General features: G+C 40.5%; 1 protein-coding gene across 2 annotated transcripts in view; it reads right to left on the reverse strand.

Moving 5' to 3' along the window:
* The window catches only part of LOC124381809 (FERM, ARHGEF and pleckstrin domain-containing protein 1), a 43,739-nt gene extending 16,635 nt beyond the window's left edge, over window positions 1–27,104 (reverse strand). Inside the window, exons 1-10 of one of the 2 annotated variants that reach the window (XM_046843689.1) lie at window positions 26,845–27,104; window positions 22,124–22,319; window positions 3,552–3,656; window positions 3,352–3,394; window positions 3,185–3,263; window positions 2,971–3,068; window positions 2,314–2,428; window positions 1,960–2,107; window positions 847–942; window positions 513–676 (exon numbers count right to left, since the gene is read on the reverse strand). In XM_046843689.1, the coding sequence (XP_046699645.1) occupies window positions 513–676; window positions 847–942; window positions 1,960–2,107; window positions 2,314–2,428; window positions 2,971–3,068; window positions 3,185–3,263; window positions 3,352–3,394; window positions 3,552–3,656; window positions 22,124–22,294 (1,019 nt within the window). In that variant the 5' untranslated portion in view covers window positions 22,295–22,319; window positions 26,845–27,104. Of the gene's footprint in view, window positions 1–512; window positions 680–846; window positions 943–1,959; window positions 2,108–2,313; window positions 2,429–2,970; window positions 3,069–3,184; window positions 3,264–3,351; window positions 3,395–3,551; window positions 3,657–22,123; window positions 22,320–26,844 lie in introns of both variants that reach the window. The other variant, XM_046843683.1, reaches the window with a different exon arrangement.
* Window positions 27,105–27,394: the final 290 nt, after the last annotated feature.

Below are 27,394 nucleotides of genomic sequence, written 5' to 3' on the forward strand. Positions count from 1 at the left end.
CTGTGCACAAAGAATAAAATAAGTACAGTGAATCTTGAGAGAAGTGGTATACAGAAAACACACTTAAGGAATGAGTGGGTGGATGTAAGAGACCCACGACTGCTCTTAATGTCATGTTGTAATGTCTAATAGATTCTTACTGCTGTGAGAAGGTGCACAGTTATAACGCTATAGTCATGTTTGCTTTGATTATGTACTCGCAGCTGTCAATCAGTAAACATTTTTGTAACCGTCATATGACACTCAATACAGAGCTCAAAATATACAGGTCTCAAAAGGGGCCGAATTGCTTCCATTCCGCATTAACAACTCTGTTACTCTCCAACCTTTTAAGGCTTTTTTCCCTATGTAATTTATCCATTATAGAAATAGCATTAAAAAACTATCAACAAATTTGCATTTATTTATGAGGATACTTCCAGCAATATTACAAAAGACAAAGCACAATTATATCACCCCTTTATAAAACTTAGTCCAAGACTGATTCGTGTTAGCAACACCCACACCCCTACCTGAACCTGAAGGATGATCCCCTGCTGAAAAGGACAGGTTTAGGTTTAGGCTTGGGTTCTTCAAAGAGCCTGAAGAAGGCATGATACTCCACACAGATCTTCCAGAAGATTTTACAGCAATCCCGGCTCGCCATAGCAAATTCCAAAGTGTCCTGACATGCACTCTGCTGCAGACACAACAGATTCTTATCTGCTCAGACAATACACTTAATAAATGTGTCTAATGACCCACTTTACTTAGAAGTAATACGACTACAATGAAGACATCAAGCAGAAAAAAAGAAATAAAATAAAAAAAACAGGCACGTAGCATTGTTCAAGTAGAAGTGCTTACGTTCAGGTCTGGTCTGAGTTTGATAAGGAACCTCTTCCTCTTGAAGCTGAGCTTGCGTACTTTAGACCAGTTAAAGGCATTGATCTTGGTGTGACCCTGCATAAGAAAACACAGCACATTATGCCTTAATCACTTGGGGCCCTCCAGTACACAATCCGGGAAGAATTCCCCAGTGGAGTTTTTTTTCTCTCTGTACTACTAGTGCAGTATTACTAGTTCTGTGAACCAGTTACCGTAATTTCCGGACTAATAAGCGCACCCAAATATAAGCCGCATCCACTGAATTTTATTTTGTCTACACTGAAACTAATGGACTTTACAGGTTTTAACAAAAGACAGTGTCTGTTACATGGTGAAACAGGTGAAATATGTTGTGGCTCCTTTAAGAGCAGAGCGGTATTTTGGGAATAGCCTGCCGCCGCATTTTTCCGCTATTACTGCATGTGTGCAAGACCGAGGAATATGTCCTTATTATTTTCTGATGCTCATTTTCTTTGACTAACCCCGTAACGATGTTGCCAAGAAAAATAAAAAAAGCACGAGTTTTGGAAAGCTGTCTGTGCTTATATGATTTCTGTTGCAACTGGAGTTAGTGAGCTCTCCCTTGACCCAGACTCGTTACAACGGCTTGTATCTAAACAGTAGCCTACCAAGTAAGTCATTGTTCACGGTCTTCCTCCTTCCTTTCACAACTATTTCTCTCAAGAGTTTTTTTTTTTGGCATCGTCGTGCGTTTAAAAATCACCACCGGTGGAAGTTTTTTCTCCCGATGCCGTGCAGCTCAGAACACAGGCGAAGTGCGTTTTTTCGTTTCCGTTCGGAAATTTCATTGGTTTTATGTTATGTCGCTCAGTTTTTTGCCTTGAAGTTTGTGAAACCAGGAAAAACCTATAAATTAACTGCTTCGTTGTTTAAGCCGCGGGGTTCAAAACATGGGAAAAAATGTAGCGGCTTATAGTCCGAAAAATACAGTATGTCTTTGGAGGTGTTAATCAATAATACAAATGTTTGAACTAACTCTTAACCAGGACCTAATTGCTTTGTAATGAGGATGCATTTGCTTTCAATGTTGTCACTGAAACTAGAACATCAGAATGTGTGTGTAGTGTCTACCTGAAAGACCAGCACTCCTGTGTGTGCTACAGCAAGGCTGAGTTTGGTCCCCTCTCTGTCTTTAGCTGGATGCAGTCTGATGCCGTACATTTCCAGTCTACGTGCCACCTCTAATAACTGGTAGTCTGACTCTGCTGGGGTGTGACCACTATGATGAACACAGACCACACATATAGTCATGTTATTTTACATGCACACACTTCACTGAAGCATCATTATCGTTAGGGCAGTTACTGAAGATGAAAGAATGAATGAACAAAGTGAACACAACAATACGTAATAGAAATAAAGGTCATGTGGGAGTGGATTCTATTGTGCTGTCATTAGACTCAATCATAGTCATGATGTACATACACATGTTTATGGTGAAACTCCATGATCTTGTCTATGAGGGCCATCTGGTCAGGAATGTAGTTATTGTTGAGGAGGTGTTGCCGGCACTGAGTCTCCTCGAAATCTCCAATCTCAGCTGGAAGAGGGAGAAAGAGAGTGAGTTAAAAAAAAAAGAAAAAAAAAAAACAGAGGAGGAGGAAGGAGAAACAGGTCCAGACAGCGTGGGAAAGGAGGAGAAATGGGGGGAGGGGCAGTTAAACTGGAAAGACGAAAGGCAGGTATAACGCTTTTACTGAGCTCTGAATGTAGTTGCGTTGTTATGACGCTTGTTGTATCTTTTTGTTAGTGTTTTTATGGCAGCTAAAATAGTGTGAATAAAAGACCTGAAAGAGTGTACTTCTTTATTGTACATCACAATCAGAATTACTCAATGATAGCATTATATTCTATATAATATGCAAGCCCGGGCTTGAGATGGAGTTTTGGAGCACAATCTGCCTCTGTTGGTATGACAGCTTGGCTTTTATCCATACGCATAAGCACTAAAATGTATCCATGGCAACAGGTCACACTTTTCTGTCGAATTCTTTTCCAAGCAGAAAAATAAAATCATATGTGAACAGACATTTGAATAGTTTGATGTAATACATCTTTGAAAACTGACACACAGACACTCACATTGGATGATGTGCGAGACGAGTAGGGCGGCACTGCTGTCTGTGCAGGTGAGCAGACCTCCGGCCAGATCTTGCCTGATTTGGAGCGCAAAAAGATACCTAAAAAACATAACATCGTGGTCAAACAATATGACTTTACAACGCTCAAAAGTATTGAAGAGACGAGTATGATTAAAAGCAAACAAATGATTCAGCACTTGTCAATGATATTTCACCTGGTCAGTTCTTCCATCAACTGGGCATGGTCAGGAGGAAAGAACTTCACCACAAACCGCAGAACTGTGTGCTTGGGGCCTTAACGCAAAAATACACATCCGAGTCAGAAACTGAAAATCGGGGAGAGAAGCATGAAAAACTCCTAATGCATGAGAAGAACTCTTACGTTTGATCTGCTTCGTGATGGGCTTTAGAAAGTCGAGCCAAAGCTGTGAAACACCGATATTATATATAATTATATATAATACACATACACACTCTATATATATATATATATTAATATTAGAGAGAGAGAGAGAGAGAGAGAGAGAGAGAGAGAGAGAGAGAGAGTGTATTTCCTAGAATTGCCTCATGCACGATTCTCACCATCATCTTGTGCTGGTCTTGAAATTCGAGACCGAAGTAATCTCCTTCGACCAGATTGAGGTGAGCACAAACCATCTCAAACAAAACCTTTCCGGATGCTCGTTGCTGCAAAAGACAAGCAAAAGGTACATAAACATTCAGCTTCACCAGTAGATTGAAAAGGATACTTCAAATCAGAGAACAAGAGAGACAGATATACAGATACTTTATTCATCCCAGTGGGAAATTTACAAGATACACTAATACACACTGAAATTTGGCTCCTGCATTTTTCTTATATAAATAAAAACATACATATATGGCATAAGTCACAGTAATGGAGTGAATAATATGTAGTACTACTCACAGCACCACATACCACAAAGAGGCACATGATGCACGAGGTAGTATCAACATATTTCGAGACTAGCTCTGTTTACAAGGAAGTTTTTCATTTATCTATGTTTACACACTATCACCTTCTTCCCCCACCACTTCTGGAATGTGTCCCTGTAAGTATTTTCGCAGTGTGTCAAGCACCTTTTGCTATTCGCTCTGGATCTCTGCAACGGGTTCAAAACGGCAAACTTTCAGCCGGATCTTCATCTTCGGGAACAGGGCGAAGTCCGCAGGAGCCAAATATGATGTGTAGGGTGGAAGTGAGGTCATGTTGTTTCCGGCGACACGTTTCCGGCACCCTCTCTGGTGACAGGGTGCGCACGTGGTCAGAATAGCACACGTGGTCAGACAGCCCCCGAAGTACACAGGACGATGTCTTTTGACACACTGGCTTATGAAGGTCGGTGCTCCCTGTGACCGTGCGTGCAGCCTTGTGCTGCCATCTGTTGGCATGTTACAAAGCCAGTCTCAAAACTTTGTGATACCACCTCGTCTCTCATCACACTGCAACAATGCGCAGCCTAAGCAAGCACAGTGTAGAAGCAACTAACGCACAGGGCCACAAAGCAGTGATTCAACACAAGACTCGCAGTTCAACAGTTCTCACCACCATCACCATCTTTGTCCTTGAATTTGCAATTGTTTGCATGTTTCACATAGAAGCCTTCTTTAACGGTTGTAGAGTTCTCAGTCCGAAATATTCTGAATGAGTTCAGGGTGATTTAATACATCTCAACTGGCCAGGAAACTTCAAGCCAAAACTCTGATCCATTTCAATGCCTCGAAACATTCCCTTTAACTCCCATAGAAGACTCCATGGTTGCCTCTGTATCACTATCACCCTGTTCACTTCCCTCTTCCTGCTTGGGAAAAGGCTGAATGAGCCTGACTGTGGGAGGCCATTTAGGCCTACGGCTCTGTCTCCCTCGCACACAGATTTTGCTGGTGACGGATGAAGTGAATGAGACGCTACTCGTTACAGCGGAGAACAAATCACAGTCTGGCTATGTGTCTTACAGGCACAAAACATGCACATACATGCATGTGCACACTGCTTGGAGAGGTGAGAGCACGCCAGTGAGTTTATTAGACCAACACACACGCACACACACAAGCCAGTTCTGATGTTTTGCCGAAGAGGGAAAATCCAAGAGAACAGACAGGCAGCGGCCCACTGCCAAAATCACCAGCAGCTTTTGTGCCAAAAACCAGAACTAAACCAGCATGAAGTCCTTCCTCCTTTCACTTGCTCTCAACCCCTCTCTGTTATTCTCCCACAAAACGCTCTTTCTTTTTCTGCCTACCCTTTCTCCCAGCCTCTCCTCTCCATCTCTCTCACCTTCTGTTTTCCTCCTTCCCCTTTTTCTCAACCAGCACAAGGAACAGACACATGAATCCAGACTAACAGCAGCCCACTCAATTACTGAAAGGTTGCAAGCCAGCAGAAAACACCACTCCCATACACACAAATGCAAACATGCACACCCCCCCCCCCTCCCATTCCCCACACAGAGTAGTGCATATTCACTAAAAATAACTCAAGTGCATTAAACGTAATTTAAGGTCTTTTTAATGCTGTAATATTCATCATTATTGTTTCTTACAGATACGTTCATTCAGTTTGGTGATTGAGAAGGTTAGCTTCTTTAATTCAGGCTTCTGGTTTTTTTATATATAGATTTTTTTCTGGGTTGGAAATTGGCTCCACCCTGAGCTGTCCTTTTTTTTTCTTTTTCCAACAGCTGTTTAAATGAAGGAAGGACTTATCCGTGTTTTTACTGCAGTCATACTGCTGCCAGCAGAGGGCCAAAAACAAAGCCACACACTACTCCTTTAACAATAACAACTACTTTTTTTTCCCTTTTCCTTAACATCAGGCAAACTTCTATGGCTATGTTCATAGTGAAAGCCAGGTTTAGCTACACAAATAAACTAAACAAGATGTTTGAGATTCATAAAAAAAAAAAATAAAAAATCATCAACAGAATAAAACAAGTTTCTTAAAGGGGTATAAGTATCGCAGTCCAGCAAAATGTATTTGATGGACACTGGAATCTTACAGGCTGGGCATTTTGGGGAATTTTAGCCTGAAAAATTAAAGTGTGTTAGTTACGAGTGCCCTCTCAGGCATTGTGTGTAAATAACTTGCTCCCAGCAACTGTCAAAATGAACAAATATAGTTTTTCCCCCCAATATCAAGATTAATTCTTTAGAATTCTTTGTTTAGTGACCATTTTCATACTTCCATCCATAATTACCATTTATAATTTGGTAGATTATTAATATTACAACATGTACACTAACAGGTGGCAAACAATGTATTTCAATTAAGAGTATCAATTTCATTCATAACATACGCTAATAATAATTAAAAAAAAAACGTATTTGCATAAGGAAACAGCATTCACTACTATGCTAACTTATGTCTGACAGATAAATATCTCTCAGGTGGTTGTGCTGGCAGTCTCCAGATGATTCATTATCTTTTTTCTTTTACAGTCATCAGGGCGACCAGCATCACTTTCTGCTCTACACACTGAACTCTTGAAAGCTGGACTGATAACAGAACAGTGAGGCCATTGTGCTAAAACTGGCAGCCTGAATTGTTCTGCTACTGTTCAGCGATTAACGTGGTGCAAAAAGAGGGCGAGGTTCACAGGCCAAAACAGCCAGAATATTTACGGAGTGTCTGATGAGCCGTGTAACGCTGGGCGGCAGAACATTCCAGACAGAAGGAGAGCTGCTGCTGCCTGAGGCACGAGACAAGAAGGGACACGGCAACTGGTCATACCACACAAGGAAAGAGAAAGACGGCCTTCTGGACAAGACTGCTTGTCTGAGTAGGTCAGTGTAGCGAATGTGAGGAGGAAAGAGGGGGGGATGGGAGAAGGCCTGCAAGGCTGAGCAGACCAAGCTGTCACTACTGCTGTGAGGACATGCTATGTTCAGGGTCTGGTCTTCACGACAGAAGAAACATAAAGCTAAAATATGTGTCAAGAGATAATAGTTAGACTTATCCTAAAACATTTTAATTGCTTTTTTTACTATCCAAGCAATATAGCTTTATATTCGAAAGACAAATTGATCTCATATAAGGAGCAAGTAAAGTGTAGCTGGTAGGGGTTTGGTTTAGTGGGAGTCTGCAGTGGAAGAAGGTGTCTGGGGATGAGCTAGAGGGGTAATGACTAATGTAGCACACCTGAGCCCTGTTTTCCCCACATATATTCTCTCTCTCTCCCTCTTGCTCTCTCTCTCTCTCTCTCTCTCTCTCTCTCTCTGTGTGTCTGTGTGTGCCAGCCAGAAGAAGCAGCAATCTGAAAAGATGTAATCTCATTTGCTTTTCTTTCACTTTATGTTGCGGTCTAGTGTGCCAAGGGACACAAGCAATAATAATACTAATAAAAAGCTTGTGAGAGTTTACCCCTGGCCTGTTTTAGAACGATGTGTTGCTGACTTTGTTACTATAACAGAAAGAGAAAAAACAAAAAGAGAAACGGAAACCCATCATAACCCTGAGGGATACACACTACCTGTCTGCCATTCAAATAAATAAATAAATACATTAATAAATAATGACACACCATTCAGAAAGCAACACATGCTCATTTATTTCTTTTCAGAAGTGAAAAAAAGAGAGGCTGGAGAACAACTGACTGCAGCAGCCAGACTAAACTGTTAGACATTCCACCACATTAATTAGTTTATTTATAAAAAAAAAAAAAAAAATTACAATTATTCAATAGCAAATTGCTTTATAAAGGCAATAAAAAAAAAAAAGGTTCTGTGGCCAGAGAAGCAAAAAGAGCTAAATGTGCCGTGACCTTGCTCAGACCAGCTTTCACCTATCATTATTGCCACACCAGCCAATCGTGAACATGTATGCAGAAGAGGGTAGATCATGCCTTTACACTACCTTGTGGCACAGCAATACAAAAAGATATGGTTGGTTGCCTTTACATCTTTTAGAGGAAGCACATGTAAGCCATCAATCTTTTTAATTATATGATGAAAAGACTTGATTGGTGGCAGATATGCAAATTGGAGAAAAAGAAACATGGGGGAGTGGGTAACAACACCTACAGCTAGTATTCACGTTATAATTGTATAGCACAATACCACCTATTTACAAAAGGGCGATACTTTCTAAATACACCCTTTAAAAAAACGGACAAACAAAAGTAAGGTCGTTAAGATGAGAGGGATAAAAGTTGTAGGTCAAGTTATCGCTCTGTCTTCACTTCCACTGAGCATCTGTCAGTATGAAACTTAAATGAAATAGCACTGTAGCAGAAAATCCAATATGGAATGGCCTGGCTCTCACACACTCACACACTCACACACTCACACACTCACACACTCACACACTCACACACTCACACACTCACACACACTGCCAGGGACAAATCGAAAACGCCAGTGCAGATGTCTAACCTGGACAACATCACTATCTGAGGCACATCATCAATCTTTAAAATAAAAAATACAAAAAATACAAAAAATCTCCCCATGGCCAGGGACGGAGAGAGTGAGAGAGAGAGAGAGAGAGAGGGAAAAAAAAACGAGAAAGAACAAAAACCAAATAGCTTTCAAATCTTTTTTTAAGTTAAAGACTTATAGCCCAAACGGGAACAGGAATTTGCAAGCACTCATTTTTCTGCTGCAGAGCAACAATACCCAAGCCAAAAGTGCATGCTAAATCTAGCTTTTCTTCTCTTCTCTTTCCTTTCCACCTGTTCTTTTTTTTAAACCATATATACACTGCATATTTTAAATCCCTCTCTAGGATCACAAAGACACAGCTACTGTATATAAATATAATCAATTTCGCTTAGATTAAATGAACCTTTATTTAGTCTTCATTTAGAAAATATTTAGTTTTGTTTGCCAAAGAGCTGCTTGGTTCCGAGTCACCGAACAGGTCTGCTGACTCGCATCTTACATTCACTCACTTATGATTCATCTTACTGTTATCTGACAGAAGAGGAAGAAAAGATACATCCAGGAATTCTTCTAATAACTCTTGCCTTTATGTTGCTCAGTCACTGGTGCTTTCTGCCTGAAAAACAAATCTGCTTCTCATTACTACTGGCATTACCACCATTTTTTTGACATGCCCACGTCAACCCGCTCAGCCGCCATTCCCGCTTGGAAAAATACGTGTCAGCATATTTAGGGTCATTCCATCACCAACGGTTCAAGAAAAGTTTGCTCAGTGAACCTTTGGCAGGGCAAATGACTTTCTTTTCTCCAAAATGTAACATGAGATTTCAACTTCTCATTAGCTTAATATCTAATAACATACCCCTAGATGTCTACTGAACGAATGTAATGCATGACATGGATGCAAAGAACCACCCGAAGTAAAGATTTACACCCTGGTCATTTACCAGAAATAATACAGATCATTTGTATAGAACAGAACCTACTGAAAAAGTACATTACTGTACACCTCCAAGCCAATCAGAATCAAGGATCCGGACAAGCTGTGATTGGATTAGGCCAACTATTTAACTATACGCATCAGCTGCCGTCATGATGTTACATCCCATTTATAATAAATTAAATCACGGAGAAAAAAAAAATAATTTCAGCTCGTTTACACACGCTACCAAAAGAAATTAGCGTATCTTGACCATGTAGTATGAAGATAAACTCTTCTACTCTTTCACTCCCATCTGTTTATGCGCTCACACTCGCTCTTTGCTGATTAGCTGAAAGCTCTTGCCAACCATCACACAAGCTTTGATGACCCCGGATGAGTTTGTTGTATTTGTACATGATTTCTTTGACACAATTGAATAACTTTTGTAATCATGCTAGGAATTTAAAACTGAGAAAGATGTCAGGGGTAAATACATTACCATGAGTATAAAATGTTACCCTTGAAACGCACACAGTTGTGCTCATTATAATTATATTGATCCCTTGTTAATTGTAGCAATGCTAAAATGCACTCTTTCTGAAGCAGCATATAACTAAACCCTCATTAATATTCGACTGCATTACAATACAAACTCCTTTAGAAATCTACACAAGCATATAGCAGGGCTCCAGACCAAAAATAAATAAATAATAATATCAATTAAGGAGCCAAATGATATTTTTAACTGCTTCTTTCAACCTAACTACCTTCCTGGTGGCTCCATCCTCAGCTTTCTCCTACCGATATACCCCATGTCCCTCCTCTGCACATGTCCAAACCATCTCAATCGTGTCTCCGCCATGAAAACTCTTGAACCCAAGAAGTTTTTCCAAATGTCTTTTGGCACTTATGTTTTCACTGACTGACAGAAAGATGGTCCTCAGTGTGTCGGTCGTTCTCCCTCTCTCCAACGCTGTAATCAGCGGAAGTGTTGCACAGAGATGGAGACTGTTAGGGAAAAAGTCTAATACTTTTAGTTTTGACGTTTTTTGATGCGGAAATTTGAGCTTTGCTTTAACGGTTATTTCGGCGCTTTAACTCGAGCGTAGGCGGCGCATGCATCAGTTCATTCAGTCAACAAATTATGTGAGAGGCCTTTCCTCACAGAACACGCACATAAATTTCATAACATGCAGATTACACGGTCATAACGTGTACATTTATATGGCCGCAGGTGGCGATCTCGGCAAAAATATTACTCGCAAATAAATAATAATAATTGTCCGCAAATGCGACAATTTTAGTCGCAGTCTGGAGCCCCGATATACTAATTTGACATCTTTGCTGTAATGTAGGTGCACATTTGTTAAGAAAAAGATGACCAGGACCAGAAAACAGCGCAGGAACACAGAATTGAGGTTGGGTTTCGAGATGCTGTGATTTTTTACACGATTAGTGCAGCGTCTATCATTTCTGCCACTTAAGGCTGTGTGGTCTGGCCATTGTAGTAGGATAGAAAAATATCAATTGATAAATATTTACCAAAAACGTCTATATCACCAAAATCACAAAAGCGTATTTACGTCATTAAAGCATCGGTCACACATACATTGTCTCACATTGACAAAATTTTAATGAGAGCTGGTGACTACCGAGGACATAAGCAATTGTTGGCAACAAAAAAGTGGGCGTGTCCAGGAGCACAAAGTTCAGAAAAGTAAACATTTTCAATAAATAAATAAATTAATTAATTAATGAAGCAGTTCAGCAACTACCAATGGCAGTGAACACAGTAAAGGGCAAAAAAAAGCAGAATGCTAGCTGCTGATAAAGTTTTCTATGGCAACCAATACAATACCTTCATAGTGCAGCAACCAATAACTTGTGAACTTGCTATAAAGCTGGAACTAGCAGCTAATAGAGTTGTACTGCAACACTCGGACACAGAGCCTCGGCTCCACTAAAAGATGAGGAACTCAAAGAGGGAGGCACTTCTGTCGTGTGGTCAGGGTTTGGGTGGAACAAATCGGGCACTGGCCACAAAAAAGTCATTCGCATGATATGCAACAAAGCAAACATGAACAAATGCAGTTAGTTTGTCCCTATAGTCTTTTTATACATTTTCGAGAAATTATAATATTGTGATATACATTTGATTAGATCACAATAAAAAATATTTTGTCCATAGCGACAAGTTGATGAGATTTAAGTCTATTGATTGTATATATAAAGTGATTCAGAAGAGGTCTGTAATTTCACAAAAGTAATGCAGGTCATGTGTCCTGAGATCTTGAGCAGAGGCCCATCTGTTCAGCACAAAGACACAAACACACAACAGCTTCATGTGCCTGGATCAGCTTGTATAACTGACATGATGGCATCAGCCCTCTCTCTCTCTCTCGCACTCTCTCACACACACACACACACACACACACACACACACACACACACACACACACACACACACTAACAACCATATTCACTCAGTGTTGACATCTGTTTGTATGTGAGGCCTACAGCTGCAGCTCGAGTGTGTTTACATAATCAGACCTATTCTACCTTGATCATATGGTTCATTGTACACTTAAGTCACACTGATGATCTGGTGTGTTTTTCCGAACAGCTTCTGACTCAACCATTTCAACGTTGGCTTTCCTAAGCAAACAAATTTTGCTATTTAGATGAAGAGAAATTGTAAGAATTATTTCATTTTTAAGAAACATTCTTGGACATAAAACGCTAAAGAATCCACAGCGCTAGCGATAGCCGCTAACCAAGACGTGGCTAACGGCTAACGATAGCGAGGAAAAATCTGACAATTACGTATTTCGAGGGAGTGAATGAATGAAGGATGGAAGGAATGAAGACATTTAATGTAGGCTGAAATAAGCAGAACAGTTAAGTAGATCATATCTCAATTAAATATGAAAATATTAAAATGTAACACACTTATATACACATCTGTATTAACCAAACGGGGTCTAACAAACGTAAGACTAATTTCCATTTATTTATTTCATTAATCAATTTACTTTGTGCCAATTAAATGTATTACTCAATTTAATAATAAAGTGTATTGCATCAACTTGATTTATTTTATCTTAATATAATATTTTATATTATTTAACTAAGCAGGCATTTTATTTAAAATTATTTCAAATGTAAACAGTTGTTCACAAATGTTAATAATAATAATATATATATATATATATATATATATATATATGCATGTGTGCTTTTTGCAGTATAAGCTGGTAGCCTTTTGTGATGGATCAATGCACTCACACTGGGAGTCATGCGTTCAAATCCCAGCACAACCACGAGTCAGGAACTTAACCCACAACTGTTGGTAAGTCACTTAAACTTGAAAAAAGTGTCAACCAAATAAGGTAAATGTAAATATCTTAACCTAAAATGATGATTTTAGGCATTACCATAAATCCCGATGCCCTGGAGCAGATTTATCTATGCTAATAATTTACCCCCAAGAAAATCATGTTCAGACCATCAGGTGGCACCACACAGTATCAAAGCTGGAAAAAAATGTAAATTCAGATTAAGTGAAAGCTGCCAAATTCCAAACCACAAACACTGAAAGCTGGTTTAAGGTCATCAATATATTTTGCTTCCTGGGTGATCAACAGAAAGCTCTCATCCAATCACTGCTAGAGCACAAGTTTGACCGAAAGTCCAGCCCCATGGAGCAGCGTGTTCATCTAAATGCTGTTATGCTGCTCCTGGTTAGAAGCCATTAGCTCCTAATACAGGGGAAAGTTGACTGTTGACTGGGAATTGACCAAGATATAATTAAGGAAAAATAGGGGAAAAAAAACAAGCCTTTAAAATAAGATATTTATATATTACAGAGTTAAAACGATCACTCTTACATGATGCACACGCACCATAAATAAATACAGAAATAATCCTGCACTTCCATAATAAATTGTCTTGTTCAGGTTTAAATAAAATGTAAAGTGATACAGACTACAGCAATTAGACTTAATAACGAGAAGAAATAAGCGATCCATCATCTGCTGTTCTACAGGGAGAAGTAAAAAGCAACAAAATCGTTCATTAAACACATTCTCCAATAACACCTAATGTGCCATTGATTATTTTTGTTTGGTAAGTCACACTTAAATTCATATAAGGAGGTCTGTATCTAAAACACACACACACACACACACACACACACACACACACACACACACACACACACACACACACACACACACACACACACACACACACACACACACACCCCTATGACGTGCACACAGCCATTGGAAAGAAACCCGATAAATCCACTGTGTGCAGATTAAAGTAAACTCCTTATCCTTCAATTCTCAATGCCAGTAGTTCTCAGAAGGCAGCCACACACACACACACACACACACGATTGAGGTCATTAATGCTCAGTTCCTGATGTCTAGGATAGCAGCAACTGAAGAATCTACACACAAGCAAGCACAAGCATACATGTGTAAACACACACATACATGTAGACAGATGAGACGTGCTGGAATACATGACATGAAATCCACAAGAATGATGAAAAGAATATCCACATGTACGCCCGGGCGATCAGTTGCCATGGCAACTCAAACCAGGGAATGCGTTATCCTATGAGGATCATGGGAGATTCTGAAGGCTTTGGGATCCTTGTGGTTTTACCCTGCTTGATTTATGATGAAGACAACATAAATAAATGAGGATGCAATGTAACTGCATTATTTTTTGCACCAAAAAAAAAAAAAAAAAAAAAAGTCTCTCTCGCTCTCATTCTGTTCTGGGAACTGCTACTCTCAGTTCATCCAAATGGTATCAGAAAATCTAGCTGCTTCGACACACACCGATGAGGAAACTGATCCCCAACTGTGTAACGTGAGCAACGACACCTCGGCATGTCATACGTCGTCCCTTTCCGTGATCAAGTTCACCTAATCGGTCATTTAAGCGATTGCTAATGAGATCAGCAGATTTTAATCCAAGTACAAAACATCAATGTTTATAGTATTATGTCAAATTGAGCAAAAGGCACTTGCTATTTATCTGAACACAAAGCCCTTTCACTAGTAATTCAGTTAGAATCAACATTGTGGTGAAATAACTGAAAACAGCAAACCGGTACAGTTGCCGTTTGACTGTTTTGTCCGATGCTGACGTGTATAATCAGGCACCGGCATTATAACTGGCAAATTTATAAAATGTTAGGATAATCACAGATACGATATCCTATCCAAACCTCCTCTGCTGAAATGAATCGAGCTTAAACAGATCGTTTGTGTTGACACGCCGCATGATACTTTTATACGACATATTTTTTTTCCCGCTGATGTGCAACTGATACTTAATGAAACTGAAACGAACACAAGAAGGTGAGAGTTTAGGTTGGCTTGGTGCTAAAGGGAAACCAGGAGAAAGCACAGCTCACACTGTGCACTGGCAGGGAATGTTTATATGCCGCTCTTTTCATATTGACACAAGGTCACGTTCAAATGAGTCCTCTGCTTCTGCTGGATAGAAAAGCAGAAGAACCAGTCCATGCCACAGGGCCAAATGCAAATTTAATCTCCTGACGAGTAAAAGAACAAGAAATTGCCCCGGACAGATTTTTGGGAAGGGGAGGAGTTGCATAAAGCTTCATTGAAGTGAGCCAAGCCCTTTTCAACAGCCTAGTTAGTTCTCCATTATATTTCCTTTTTGTAGACTCACACACACTCTTATAGGACTACGTTTCCATGGTAACTTTTCCATCCAGAAGCAATGGGGTGGTGTCTCCAGACATCTTCCAATCCACTCCATTCCATCTGCATGCGTTTGTAGCGTAGGGTTCGGCCTAATAAAAAGCAGTTCATCTAATGCAGTCAAATCCAGTGCTGCTGAGGAGCACGATGTAATGGTCTGAAGACAGCAGCTCTTTTTTTTTTAGATTTAATTGCTTGTTACGAGTCTCTGCGGACCTCGGAAGGATCACGTAATAAAAATGACTGCTTCGAATTTTGATCCGGCTCCTCACTGGTACGCCACTCACTATTCCATTGTGTATCGCATGCTCGGCGTTACGCACGTTCTGAAACCGTTAAATCCACAATCCAAGTCTGCTACGCTAAAAAAAAGATAATGGAACAGCACAGAATGACACGGGTATTGACACACAGCTTATTTATCTATTAGATCTCACATATCCACCTTCTGGGTGACGATTTCCTTACAATCACCATCATTAAAGCAAAAGTATGTACATCATTAGACTAAAAGAACTGACTATAATCTCTCTCTCTCTCTCTCTCTCTCTCTCTCTCACAGAAAACAGCACAGACTGGGACTTTGAAGTACACACTTGTGTCAGTTCTTCAGAGAGAAACGTTATACAGGGAATGATCTGCTGTTTACTTGAATTTGGTGTGTGTGCTTACAGAGACTCGAGCAGTGGTCCAGAATTCAGGCGTTGCAGCAGTAGACGTGAGCGGGTGGATAAGAATAGCATCCCAGTGGGAACTTCCTGTGTAGAGAGGACATCGGTCCTCCGAGCAGCACCCACATGCACGCAAAACAACATCCCATCTGGTCTGTGCAGCACATCGACAATCAAACTATTCACTCGACGAGTCTTGCTGGTCCAGGACTGGCAGAGCCACTGCATGCTGAATAGATATTATGCACTTTATTCACTGGAATCTGAATTTCATTATAGGGGGAAATTCATTCATAAATACAGACGATTGTGCAGAGAATAAGTCTAATTGAGAGGAGCGAATTCTGAACAGTGAGAAAAAGCTTCAGGCTGACATCAGGCAATTGCTTTTCCTTGATCTGGGGGGAAAATAAAACAATGATCCGTCTGCGCTGATTATTCAATTCAACACAATAAAGAAGCATGTAAGTGTGCGTGCAGATGTGCGTTTTGAAAACAGGTGGGGGTGTTGAGGGTAGGCTACAGGGGTGTTTTTAAACTGTCCCAGTTTCCAACAGGATAAAAGGTTAATATGAAGAGCTACTGGAACAATGGTTTCATGTCTGCGTGTGTGTGTGCGTGCACGCTCATCAAAGTGGCCCGGTTTCTCAGTTTGGTTCCTCCCTTATTAATTAGACCGGAGTGACAACATGTAGCTCATATGATATCAAAATCAGAGGATCAAGAATGTAAAGCAGACACAGAGACATAAACTGACCTGCCTCTAAACAAAACATTTTCCCATCTGAAGGTGTACGACACCATCGAACACGATGCAGGAAGCGGCGTTAATTAATGATGTACTGTTAAATCATTTACTGTTAATCTAGTCACTGATTTACTCCGGGCATTCAGCCGTGGCAGGGTGCGGAGTGAGGAGGCATGTAACGTCCTGTGATGGTCATTGTGATTGCCACAATCACACAAATAAACTCCACCCACGCCCACTCCCACTCAGACACACACTCACATCCTGTTAGAGCGGATAAACAATAATCCAGTGCGGTCCGCTGGGAATACTCCGTTACACACATACACACAAGATCAAGCGGTGAGCGGATGAAACGCAGCATGTGACTCAACCCGGCAAATCACGCCTGACTTAATGAAGTGATCTCTTCTGCTGAATTATTCACCCACCATAACCCAGACAAGTGTGCATTTCTTATAATGCAATAAGCAATAACGCAATAACGGGGGTTACGACAGCAGATTTCCTTCTCAAAAAGACATTTGTGTATATAAGTAATTGACCGATTACAGTTTCTGTTCTTTTTAGTGCTGCAATACTTGATGATCAAATAGCCACAATGATATGACACTACTAGTAAATCAGAGCTCACATGCTTATATTACAAGTATGAAATTTAACTTTTGTTTTATTTAAACCAAAAAAAAAAAAAAACAACGCAGAGACCTATAAATATCGCCAAATGACATGGAAGCCTGATGATGGTCTGCCAAAGCCTGTAATGCAGTCATTTGCAGTTCCTGCTCATTTGGGGGGACTTTCAGCCTTCCATCTAATCTTTGTTAAATGGTGGGGGCAATTAGACATGGTGTAAGCCAAACCGGACCACTGAGATTTGTGCTGCCGCTGCTCAGAACAACCACAAGGAATGAAGAGATTCTCTCATTCTGTGGTACACGTTTTACAAAAAACCTGCAAAACCACTCCAAAAGTGATTAGAAAACAAATCTACACTAAGCAAATATCCAAATCTTTGGGCTTTTCTGTTACTCTAAGACACTTCATACCCTGTTTATTCCAACTGGTGGCAAAGGCAGGAAATAAAGAATGGCTAGCTGAAAGTCTGAGACATGGTATGTGCACATAGAACGTATAATTGTATCTGTACGAGTCAAAGTTAGACTTGAACTACTTTTTATTGAAGCTCACATTAACATAAGTCACCATTCCTTAAGGGAAAAAAACCAAAACCAAATGCTTTCATGATTGCTGTGTCAGAACGCGCTCTCACTGAGGGCTGGAAAATTGTGGGTTTTGGTAACCATAGTTAGAGTAATCATAGTTTGAGCTACTTCTACAATTTGGCAATGGATTTATATGGCAAAAGAACAACAATGGCATTAAAGCAATAGCTTCAAATCTTACAATGAACTCAATAAGGTTTTGAGAGCTGCGCAAAAATTATAATCAACAACAATCAGAATATACCAAAAACATGGTATTATTGGTGTGTTTTAAATGAATATTAGCCGGTCAGTGCAGTTAAAATAGTGACAGTTATTATTTTTGTAAAGTATTAATTACACGTTGAAAGGGTTCATACATTAACCCAATTGGCAGTCATAATATTACTATTAAATTAATATCGAATGCTCGCCTTTACCACACTGCTGCAGATTTCGAAAGCATGCTGTTTAACAAAGGAAAAAAAGCATTAGTGCAGATATGCTGACGTCCGTTTGAATTCCTCTTCTCTGTCTAACAGTCATTCTTTCACACCCTCTCCAATTTGGCAGCGCTTTGTAACAGAGGTAAGGCTGCTCCTTTACGCTTTCTGCCGCAGGAGAATCTTCAAGACAGACAATGTTGCACTTGTTTTGCCTTATTAAATCCGAGAAAGAAAAGAACAGATGAATGGCTGATCATACGCGTTATAACAAGATCTAACTCGCCTCACAGACCTTCCACGACATTAAATGTAACTAGAAGCTGATTAAAAAAGTATGACATGATGTTCTTTAATTTAAGGTTACATTTGATCAATCACAAGTGATGTGTTATAAGTAAAAGGTCAGGTCAAATCACACCAATCAGTGATTATTTTCCCAAAACAGCAGCCTCCTTTTTCAAATAAATGCAACTGAACAACTCTCCTGTGTTCCTTTTTAATAATTTAATACCAAAAATCAGCTGCGGAAAATAAATTATAGTCAGGACCCCTGTGCTAGATATCATTTCTGAAACGGTCATCCTATGCAATGCTTTATGACGGAAATCTCACAACATAAAGCTCTTTTCTCAACGAAATGTTCAGCGAGACATTTCAGAGTGCTGCAATGAAACTGAACAGAAGGATGGAAGCTGAACTCTCAGCACAGCTAAACTGGCCGTGCCGTGTTGGGTGGTGAAGCTCTGCTCAGGGCGCCATCCCAGATTTACCCAATTAAATATTCATCAATTATTAATTAAATATTCATTGCATGCGTAAAAACTACTAATAAATAACCTGTGCGCATGAAACATCGCAAAACCTCATTCCTAAACAGCTGGGTCCACACATGTACCAGCTCCAGGCCACAAAGCACAACACTGAGCTGTTTTTGGGGAAAATACCCAGCTGCAATTACCCTTTTTAGCAACATCTGTGCAGCTCCATAAGAAGAAAAACCACAGACAGACAGGTAGACAGGGGAGGAGGCCAGTGTTCACATTCCACTACTAAACACTTTCCCTACTGATTGAACACAGAGATGTGTAATGCAGTGGAATTAACCTGTTCAGCAGCTTGCTCAGTCTTTTCTCTTCAATATGCAAGAACCGCAAAACATCTAAGAAATTGACAAACTTATCTAAAAGTCAAACCTGGATTGGTATATTAATTATAGTTAACTTATTTACAATGTAAAAAAAAAAAAAAAGGGGATGTGGTGTATGGCCACTGATCACATGACCATGCTCTTTTGTGCAAAGACTACCAACAGTCATCCACATTAAAACACAAAGTGTATGCTAATATATAAACAACAATTATAATACTTAAAAATTTGCTTCAAAACAGAGATTGTGGAAAATGGGCATTTTATCCGACTTTGAAGCTCTATATCTGCTACAGAGCTTTTTATTTATTTTTTAATTTTCTTATTTTCTTTTTTTAAGATTTAAAGTCAGGCACTTTATTTAATCCCAGTTTTTACTTTTTAAGATTTGGTCTATTTTAAGTGCAGTTCATTTTACACAGACATTTGTGTTTGTATTATGACTGAAATAAAAGTCTACAAAAGTCATACATTTTCTTTATTTCAATTGTTTTCAAAACATTCTAGGGAGATCGATTCTTCTATAAACTGTGAAGCCAGTATCGTAAATCAGATTGACTGGAGTGTATATTATTACACCCCTAAGCATCGCTCCTCAAACAAACTATGGTGCAGTTCCAAAAAGGAGGAACTTATGCAGCCCCATGCTGGCAGAGGCCCAAAAGACATTACAATAAATAATTCCAATATAAAAAAAAAAATCCATAATCCTTAACAGACATTTATATTGCATATTCAGGTATATTCACATTTCTGTTAAATTTTTTCCCACATTGCATCTATATTTTGTCTTCATTATCCATTGACATTCAATTTCACTAAGAATCAGTGTAATGCTCTTCAAAAACACAAGTAAACATAACTTAATGGGGCTCTGGAACAATCACCAAATAAGCAAAGAACAAATTATAAAGGTGACTATAATATGGTAAACTATAATGTGGGACATTTGGCAATGCTCAATGTTTTAGGACTCTCCTGTTTGCTCGTTAGAGTACTTAACTTGGGCATGAATTCGGGATAGACAATGACAGAGAGAGAGACAGAGAGAGAGAGAGAGAGGTATATAATTCCACATGTGTTAATTCATAGTTTTGATGCCTTCAGTGTGAATCTACAATTTTCATAGTCATGAAAATAAAGAAAACTCTTTGAATGAGAAGGTGTGTCCAAACTTTTGGTCTGTACTGTGTATATATTTTATATATATATATATATATATATATATATATATATATAGTAACAAAACAGAACTGAAGCACAATTACTTTCTTACTTCTTTTGCTAATTGACCAAGTTCCTCTCTCTTTCTAAACAAAGAGGAAAAGGAAAATCTCGGATCTTAAAAATAGTACGGCATGCTTTGTGTGAAAGTTATAGTCCTCATGTGCTGATGCCAAAAAAGCATTATTCTGTGCAGTGAGTGGATTGAAATGTTGAAGACACACACAAGTGTGAGGGCTGGACATCAAGCTGTGTGTTATATTACAGAGTTTTACTCCATTGCAGCTTATGCTCTGGGCAACTCTCCTCAACCCCTTTCTTTCACACACACACACACACACACACACACACACACACACACACACACACACACACGAAAAAGAGCTGCCTGATTTCCCTTTCCTTCACTACCTCTCTAAAGCATTTCTCATTCCCTCGCACTCCCTCTACACTTCAGCAGCGGCCCGAGAAAATTTGCGATATTGCAGGTTCCATCTAAAATAAACATACGGTTTCAGACTCCACCCGGCGTGATGATCCTGCTTCAGATTTCGCAGCGACATGCAGCTTGACCACAAACTCACACTGGGGAAGTGGAGCAAAACCCTAAAGACTACTCGCTTCCATCAAGCTCTAAAAATCAGGATCGCTATCAGATGGAGAGCAGAAAAAGACCTCACGCAAAACCTCACACACTTCTGCACAAACCAAATCTCCGAGCATGCGCGCACACACACGGGACTAACACACAGTAGCTGATTTGAACCTCATGGCGACTTCAAACTTTAGCCTGCCTAGTTAATGTCGCACACACGGCAAAACAAAAGCGCATCTTTCCACCAGACGGAGCAGACAACTATTTGATCGTAACTTCACAAACAAAACTCGCTCATAATCTCACAATTTTACACACGGACATACAGGAAACAAACAATTACTGTCAATCGGTCTGAAACAGCATCAGTTACTAGCAGCGTAAGAAGGCGTGATTGTGAATGCGTAACCGCAGGTGTGGATTTTGAAGCAGAATAATTCTACTTCCTGCTCATTCATGCAACAGGCAACTTTTTTTTTATTTAAATCATTCAGTTACCATGTCAACAGCTAACTGCAGCCAGTCCTTTCCAACATGCGTTGGTCAAGCAGGCAGCTCTTAATTTCCCACACCCCCCAACACACCCCCCCACACACACACTGTGGACTCTATTACCACCATCTGTTTTTATTTATCACTTGTCAAAAATGAACACATTCTTGTCAATGTACGATTTTTAAACAGGATTACTTTAATGCAGCAACTTCTCAATTTTCCAACTTAAAACAAACTGTAATGCACTTAATAAAAAGGATTCAAAACAACAATCAAAGCAGTTTAATAAAATTATGCTCATGTCAACTGATATTTTTTTATATTGGTGGTTTTAATGATGCATTCCTAAAACTCTGATCTTAGTAAAAAATAAGAAATTCCTACAGTCACGAATGTGTAAAAATTCTGTTTATGCCTCGCAATATTTAACAACTGACCAATCGAAAATGTACTCTGGCACTAGGACTTAATCCAGCCCATTAAACCTCCGATACTACAAACCCGTAGTTTGGCAAATTAGAGAGCAGGAAATGAAATATGAAAGCGCCACTCACTGAGATGTCGAATATCTCCTCGGAGTCATCCAGCATGCGCACCCTGATGGCTATTCGGCGGCCGGCGGACATGGCCGGCGGCTTCTGGCCCGATTCCAGCGTGCTGACGCCCAGAGACTCCGGGGCACCCAAACGCTGCCCTGCTGAGGACGTTGGCTCCTGTTCCACCATGGTCTTCCTCGCGCCCTCCACTGGCCTGGAAAATGAACACAGCATACACATCGCTTGTAAGGGAGCATAACCGTGAAGTTTATCTTGTAGCAATCGGAAAGCGAGATTGTACATTTACACTGAACACTGGGATACGTTTGGTCCGAGAAAATTAATTTGGCTCACTTTATCACGATAAACACACTGTGCTGCGCTATATATTGCTTGTCACACATTTGGTAGATCAATAAAAGGCCACAATATGCAAATGAGCTCATTTCCAATCCACAGATACGTCCGTCACGCACACGAGTCTACCTTATATCGCTTACCCATGTGATGTGAGTCTTCAAATAAATCATACGATACATCGTGCAGCCCTACTTTTAACTCGCCATTAAAGATGTATAATGTACAGGATATACAGCAAATGTAGTATTCGGCTGTAAAACTGGTGGCTCTAAAAAGCATATTTGGGTCCTTGTAAAAGAAAACTGATCGAATGAGGAAATATTTCCTGATGGGAGTGGCTTCATCCGGGATGACCCCCGTGCTCCATCCACCCAGGGATTGTTTTGATTGGAAATAAAAATAATGGGAATGATCTTTTACGCCTTTCCCAGTCAGCAGATCTCAACCCAGCTGGGTGAGGGTGGGGTGGGTTGCTTGGTGAGTGCCATCATCAAAAACGTAAATTGAGGAAAGACTGCAGATTGGTGTATATCCCTCCTGCAACACCCAAAACCATGGTCACCAAACTGTATCTTCTACTATATTCTTTGCATGCATTAGGTGTCCACTGACCCATGCTACATGTTCTGTCAGTTCTTGCAGACTTCCCACAGTGGGTCCAAGATTTTTTTTTTTTGTGTGGACTAAAATCACATTTGAAGCATCAAACCAAAAGGTATGAGTGCGATCTGCAAAATGTTTAGATTTACAGATGATCACTCTAACCCTGGTATGCACACACCATATGACCAATCAAAAACACCCAACAAAAGAGTAGTATCCATTCTCGATAGCCAAGTTCTGCTGCACTCCAGAAAACAGGCTTCGGACACAATCACTTTAGATCGCATCGATACTATGAACATTAGGACCCAGAGGAGGCCGTGGATAATAAAGAATGAAGTGTTCCCTTTCCGAATAATGTATCCCTTAAGAGACAGCCATCAAATAAGCCACCATCTTCTGTGTGCTCTCAAATTACTACCAGCAAACAGAATTACATACATGAAGATACACACATGATCAGTGACAACAGCTTGATCTTTGCAGGCTGATCTCTCCATAGGCCTCGGCAACTTTCACACAGCACTAGAGCTCGAAGAGAAAAACCTCACCCTTGTTCCATTTTGCTGAAACTCAAAACCCCCCCTTCATAACATGACCTGGGTTTCCACAAAGGTAAGCCTTTGTGCGTGTACGTGTGTGTGTGTGCACAAATGTGAACACACGTCGTAAGAAAAGGGTTTTACAAGTCCAAGGCTCTCTCACTGAGAGACTCTCTAAGCTGTTGCACTAAATGAAAGAGCTGTCCTCTCAAACCTCTGCTGCTTCTTTCCGATTCCAAGTCTGTTCCACTCTGTTTATCACACATTCCTGACCAGCGATGTCACCACAAAGCCTCCACTGGCTGGGGGGCATCTGAGACCGTGGGGGAGACAGCAGAGAGAAGAGAGAGAGAAAGCGAGGAATTGTGTGTGTGTGTGTGTGTGTGTGTGTGTGCGTGCGTATGTATGTATATATACACACAATCTCATCATGATTCCTTATCAAGGACATGCAGTGAAATAACATGATGCCTCTCCAGTGGGGCAGTTTCTCAAATCTCTGGGTTACAAATGCCTCCGAATGGAAATCGACACCAGTTCAAGATCAACAAGCAGTGGACAATCTCAAAACCGTCCATTACGCTGAGACTTTATTGTTGCGGACACTTTGAGGCGTAGGGCCAGACTGACCCGACTAGAGCGCACAGAGGACGGAAACAAAGCACGATGTGTATTACTGAGGATCCATTTCATTCTAGCAGATCTGAAGCTGGAAAACCGTGGAGTTGTTTAAAGATTTTTATAAAGTAACAAGCCATCACATGAGTCTGAAATGTTAGTTCTGGCTCAGAGTGAAGAATTAAATTAGTGGCCCGTTGCATTACTCATTCACATCGTTTCTTTGGTTAAGCCTAATTAAGCCTCATGAATATCCAGCGTTCCATTATGAATATTCAGTCTCTCAATGCTGAATGGTAAATCAACAACCTAAACATATTAGAACAAGAATTAATGATCACCTCCACCTGGCCAGTTTCACCCAAACAGGCATACAGGAAGAAGTGCTCATTAAGATCCACACACGGCAAGAAATTATTTCCAAACATTGAGGTGTTGTGTATTTTCTTAGTGTGAATGTGAACATGTTCCAACTAAGACAAACACACAGGATGGAAAACAGATGTGGAACGAAGCCATAAAAACACAGTTTCGGAAACAGTATTAAAGCTACATTGATTAGTTCTACTGTTCTGATCTAGTTCAGGTGAAAATATGGCCTGGGTATTTCATTTTAAACACCTTGACTTCACATTTTTTAATTCTACAATAAAAACAGGGTTCTGTATATCAACCATTACTTAATACTAATCAACTTTGACGTTTGCATGGCAACTGCAGCGTCTCTGTTGCCAAGTTATGCGATGCTGGCGTGCTGCAGCACAACTGCTTTACTCCACTCACATGCGCGATCTGTTGTTTGTCACTAGCAGACATGCTCTACAGAATTAATGATTCAATTCGGATATGTAGTATATTCGTTCCAATAACATGTTCCAGGCTTTAACGCTGATAGTCATTATCATATCAGCAAAGTTTTACTGTTCAGGTTAAGACGGACTGCTTGTCTCATCCCCCAAAATCTGACAACTCTTAACTTCCTACTTGCATCAAGAGAGTAAAAACTGGAGAGTTTGTGTTTTGTGGGCTTTCTCCAAATTTAAATAGTATCATGCAACAGTTCTCTGTTCGTTTAAATACATTTAAAGCAGTAGTCGTCCTCCATCACTGCGACCGATTTGGAAGTGAAAATGTAGATTCCTGCAAAAAACCACCCATTACAGCATGAGTGGTTTCTAACGGCCGGAAAAGCTGTGACCCCACTGCTGTCCCAGCTGGCTTTGAAGTTGTTTACAGAGAAAATTCCACATGAGACAGTAAGGGTGTGGGGTGTGTGTGTGTGTGTGTGTGTGTGTGTGTGTGTGTGTGTGTAAGAGAGAGAGAGAGAGACTAAGAGAGAGGGTTTGTATGTGTATGTAATGTCCCCACACGGATATAAATATTGGATAGTTTTGACCTTGTGGGAACATTTGTCTCGTCCACATGAGAAGAAAATGCTTCCCCCTTGAAAACCTAAAGGCCCTACCAGGATTTTAAAACATTTATAGAGCCAAAAAGTTTCCTTTTGGTTACAGAGTTAAAGATTAGCTGAAGGTAAAGGTTTGGGGTTATTAATGATTACATCAATGGAAGGACAGTAAGACAAGAGAGTGAGTGTATGTGTGTGTGTGTGTGTGTGTGTGTGTTGGAGATTACCCTGGAACAGTAGGTCCTCTGTCCCTGCCCTATACCACCACCATGCCGAGTTAAACCCTCTCCTTCTCCCTCAGGATGTGAACACCAGAACCCCATTACCCCTCATTCCATTAAGCAGGTTAGGGTGTGGCACAGCCAGTTTTACCCACGATCAAGTTTCCACTAAATCACCAAATTCATTCCAGAGGCCAACTGAAATCTTTTCATCATGTGGATCACATGGACATGTCCCTCTACACATATCACTCACACTGCAGTGTATTAGTTAGTGTCAATAACTGCATGTAATCCTCCACTAATTGTGAGTAATTAACATGTAGAAGTGAGAGGAGTAGGATGACAGCTGACAGATCCACAGGGACAAAGATCAGATGTACAGCAGTGTGTTGGGAAAACCTGGCACGAAGCTGTGGAGCTACTGGAAAACATGTGGCTTCGATTATAACCTGAGATCAACATCATGAGATCTTCTCCTACATATTCACTGTGTGTGACTGTGTGTGTGTGTGTGTGTGTGTGTGTGTGTGTGTGTGTGTGTGTGTGTGTTCAGGCTTTTGTAGTAGCATACTGGAACACACGCTAGCAACAGTTCGGGTTTATTGTAACCTCCAGCAAGACAAATCCGAGGCCAAACACAAAGCCAGGACACAGAAAATCCCGTTTTCGAAATGAAAAGTGAGAAGAAGATGTCCGAGACCTTCTACACCTCCGACTTGATTTGGAATCTATTGCAGTGCTCAATGGAGACGTGGCTGATCATACTGATCCTGCTCCTCCAGCCTAACAGAGGAGGACAAAATGATCTCCTGTATAGCAATCCACATGTCTTCACAACTCCAATACATCCATTTCGACTCACATACCGAGCTGAATAAACCTCCCCCTGCTTCCATACACTCGACTACCCATTCATCTCCCTCATCCAAGTTTCACACCGCCGCCTGAGCTGAAGACAAGGAGCGCTACAGAGACAGAACTTACCCTGCTCACACACAGCACCGCGTCCACGTCGCCTTGTTTCCACACACCTGAAATGGAGTTCAATAGAATTAGTATCTATACGGGCTCCAAAGTCTGAGCTCGAACACCAGCCGAAACCGGTTCAGATGCGGTTGTTTGCGGAGCGGAGCGTCGTGGCGGTCGCCATGTCGGCCGGCTCCCCGTGCAGGCGGCGGCGGCAGGAGGAGTAGGAGGAGCAGGAGGAGGATTGAGCAGGAGCGCCACCGCTCTACTACAATCAGCAAGCCGTCGACTGGAATTACAGCCGCCGCAGCCGGAGTTTATACCGCCACCTAAAGGCCACGGCGAGATTCCACGCTTCATTAAATTGCAGTTCTTTAAAAAAAAAAAATAATACAAATAAAAAAAGATCTGATTTTGAGTTTTAAAGTTGTTATCGTGGACATTATTAATGACTGCATTTCACTGGCTCTGCACATGTACCTTGCACAATGACAATAAAGTTGAATCTAATCTAATCTACCTTAAACCAACCAAACCAGCCATAGACCAATGATAACTTATTATACAT

The sequence above is a fragment of the Silurus meridionalis genome, chromosome 3 (assembly GCF_014805685.1).
Source record: "Silurus meridionalis isolate SWU-2019-XX chromosome 3, ASM1480568v1, whole genome shotgun sequence".
In the NCBI taxonomy this organism is placed as follows: domain Eukaryota; kingdom Metazoa; phylum Chordata; class Actinopteri; order Siluriformes; family Siluridae; genus Silurus; species Silurus meridionalis.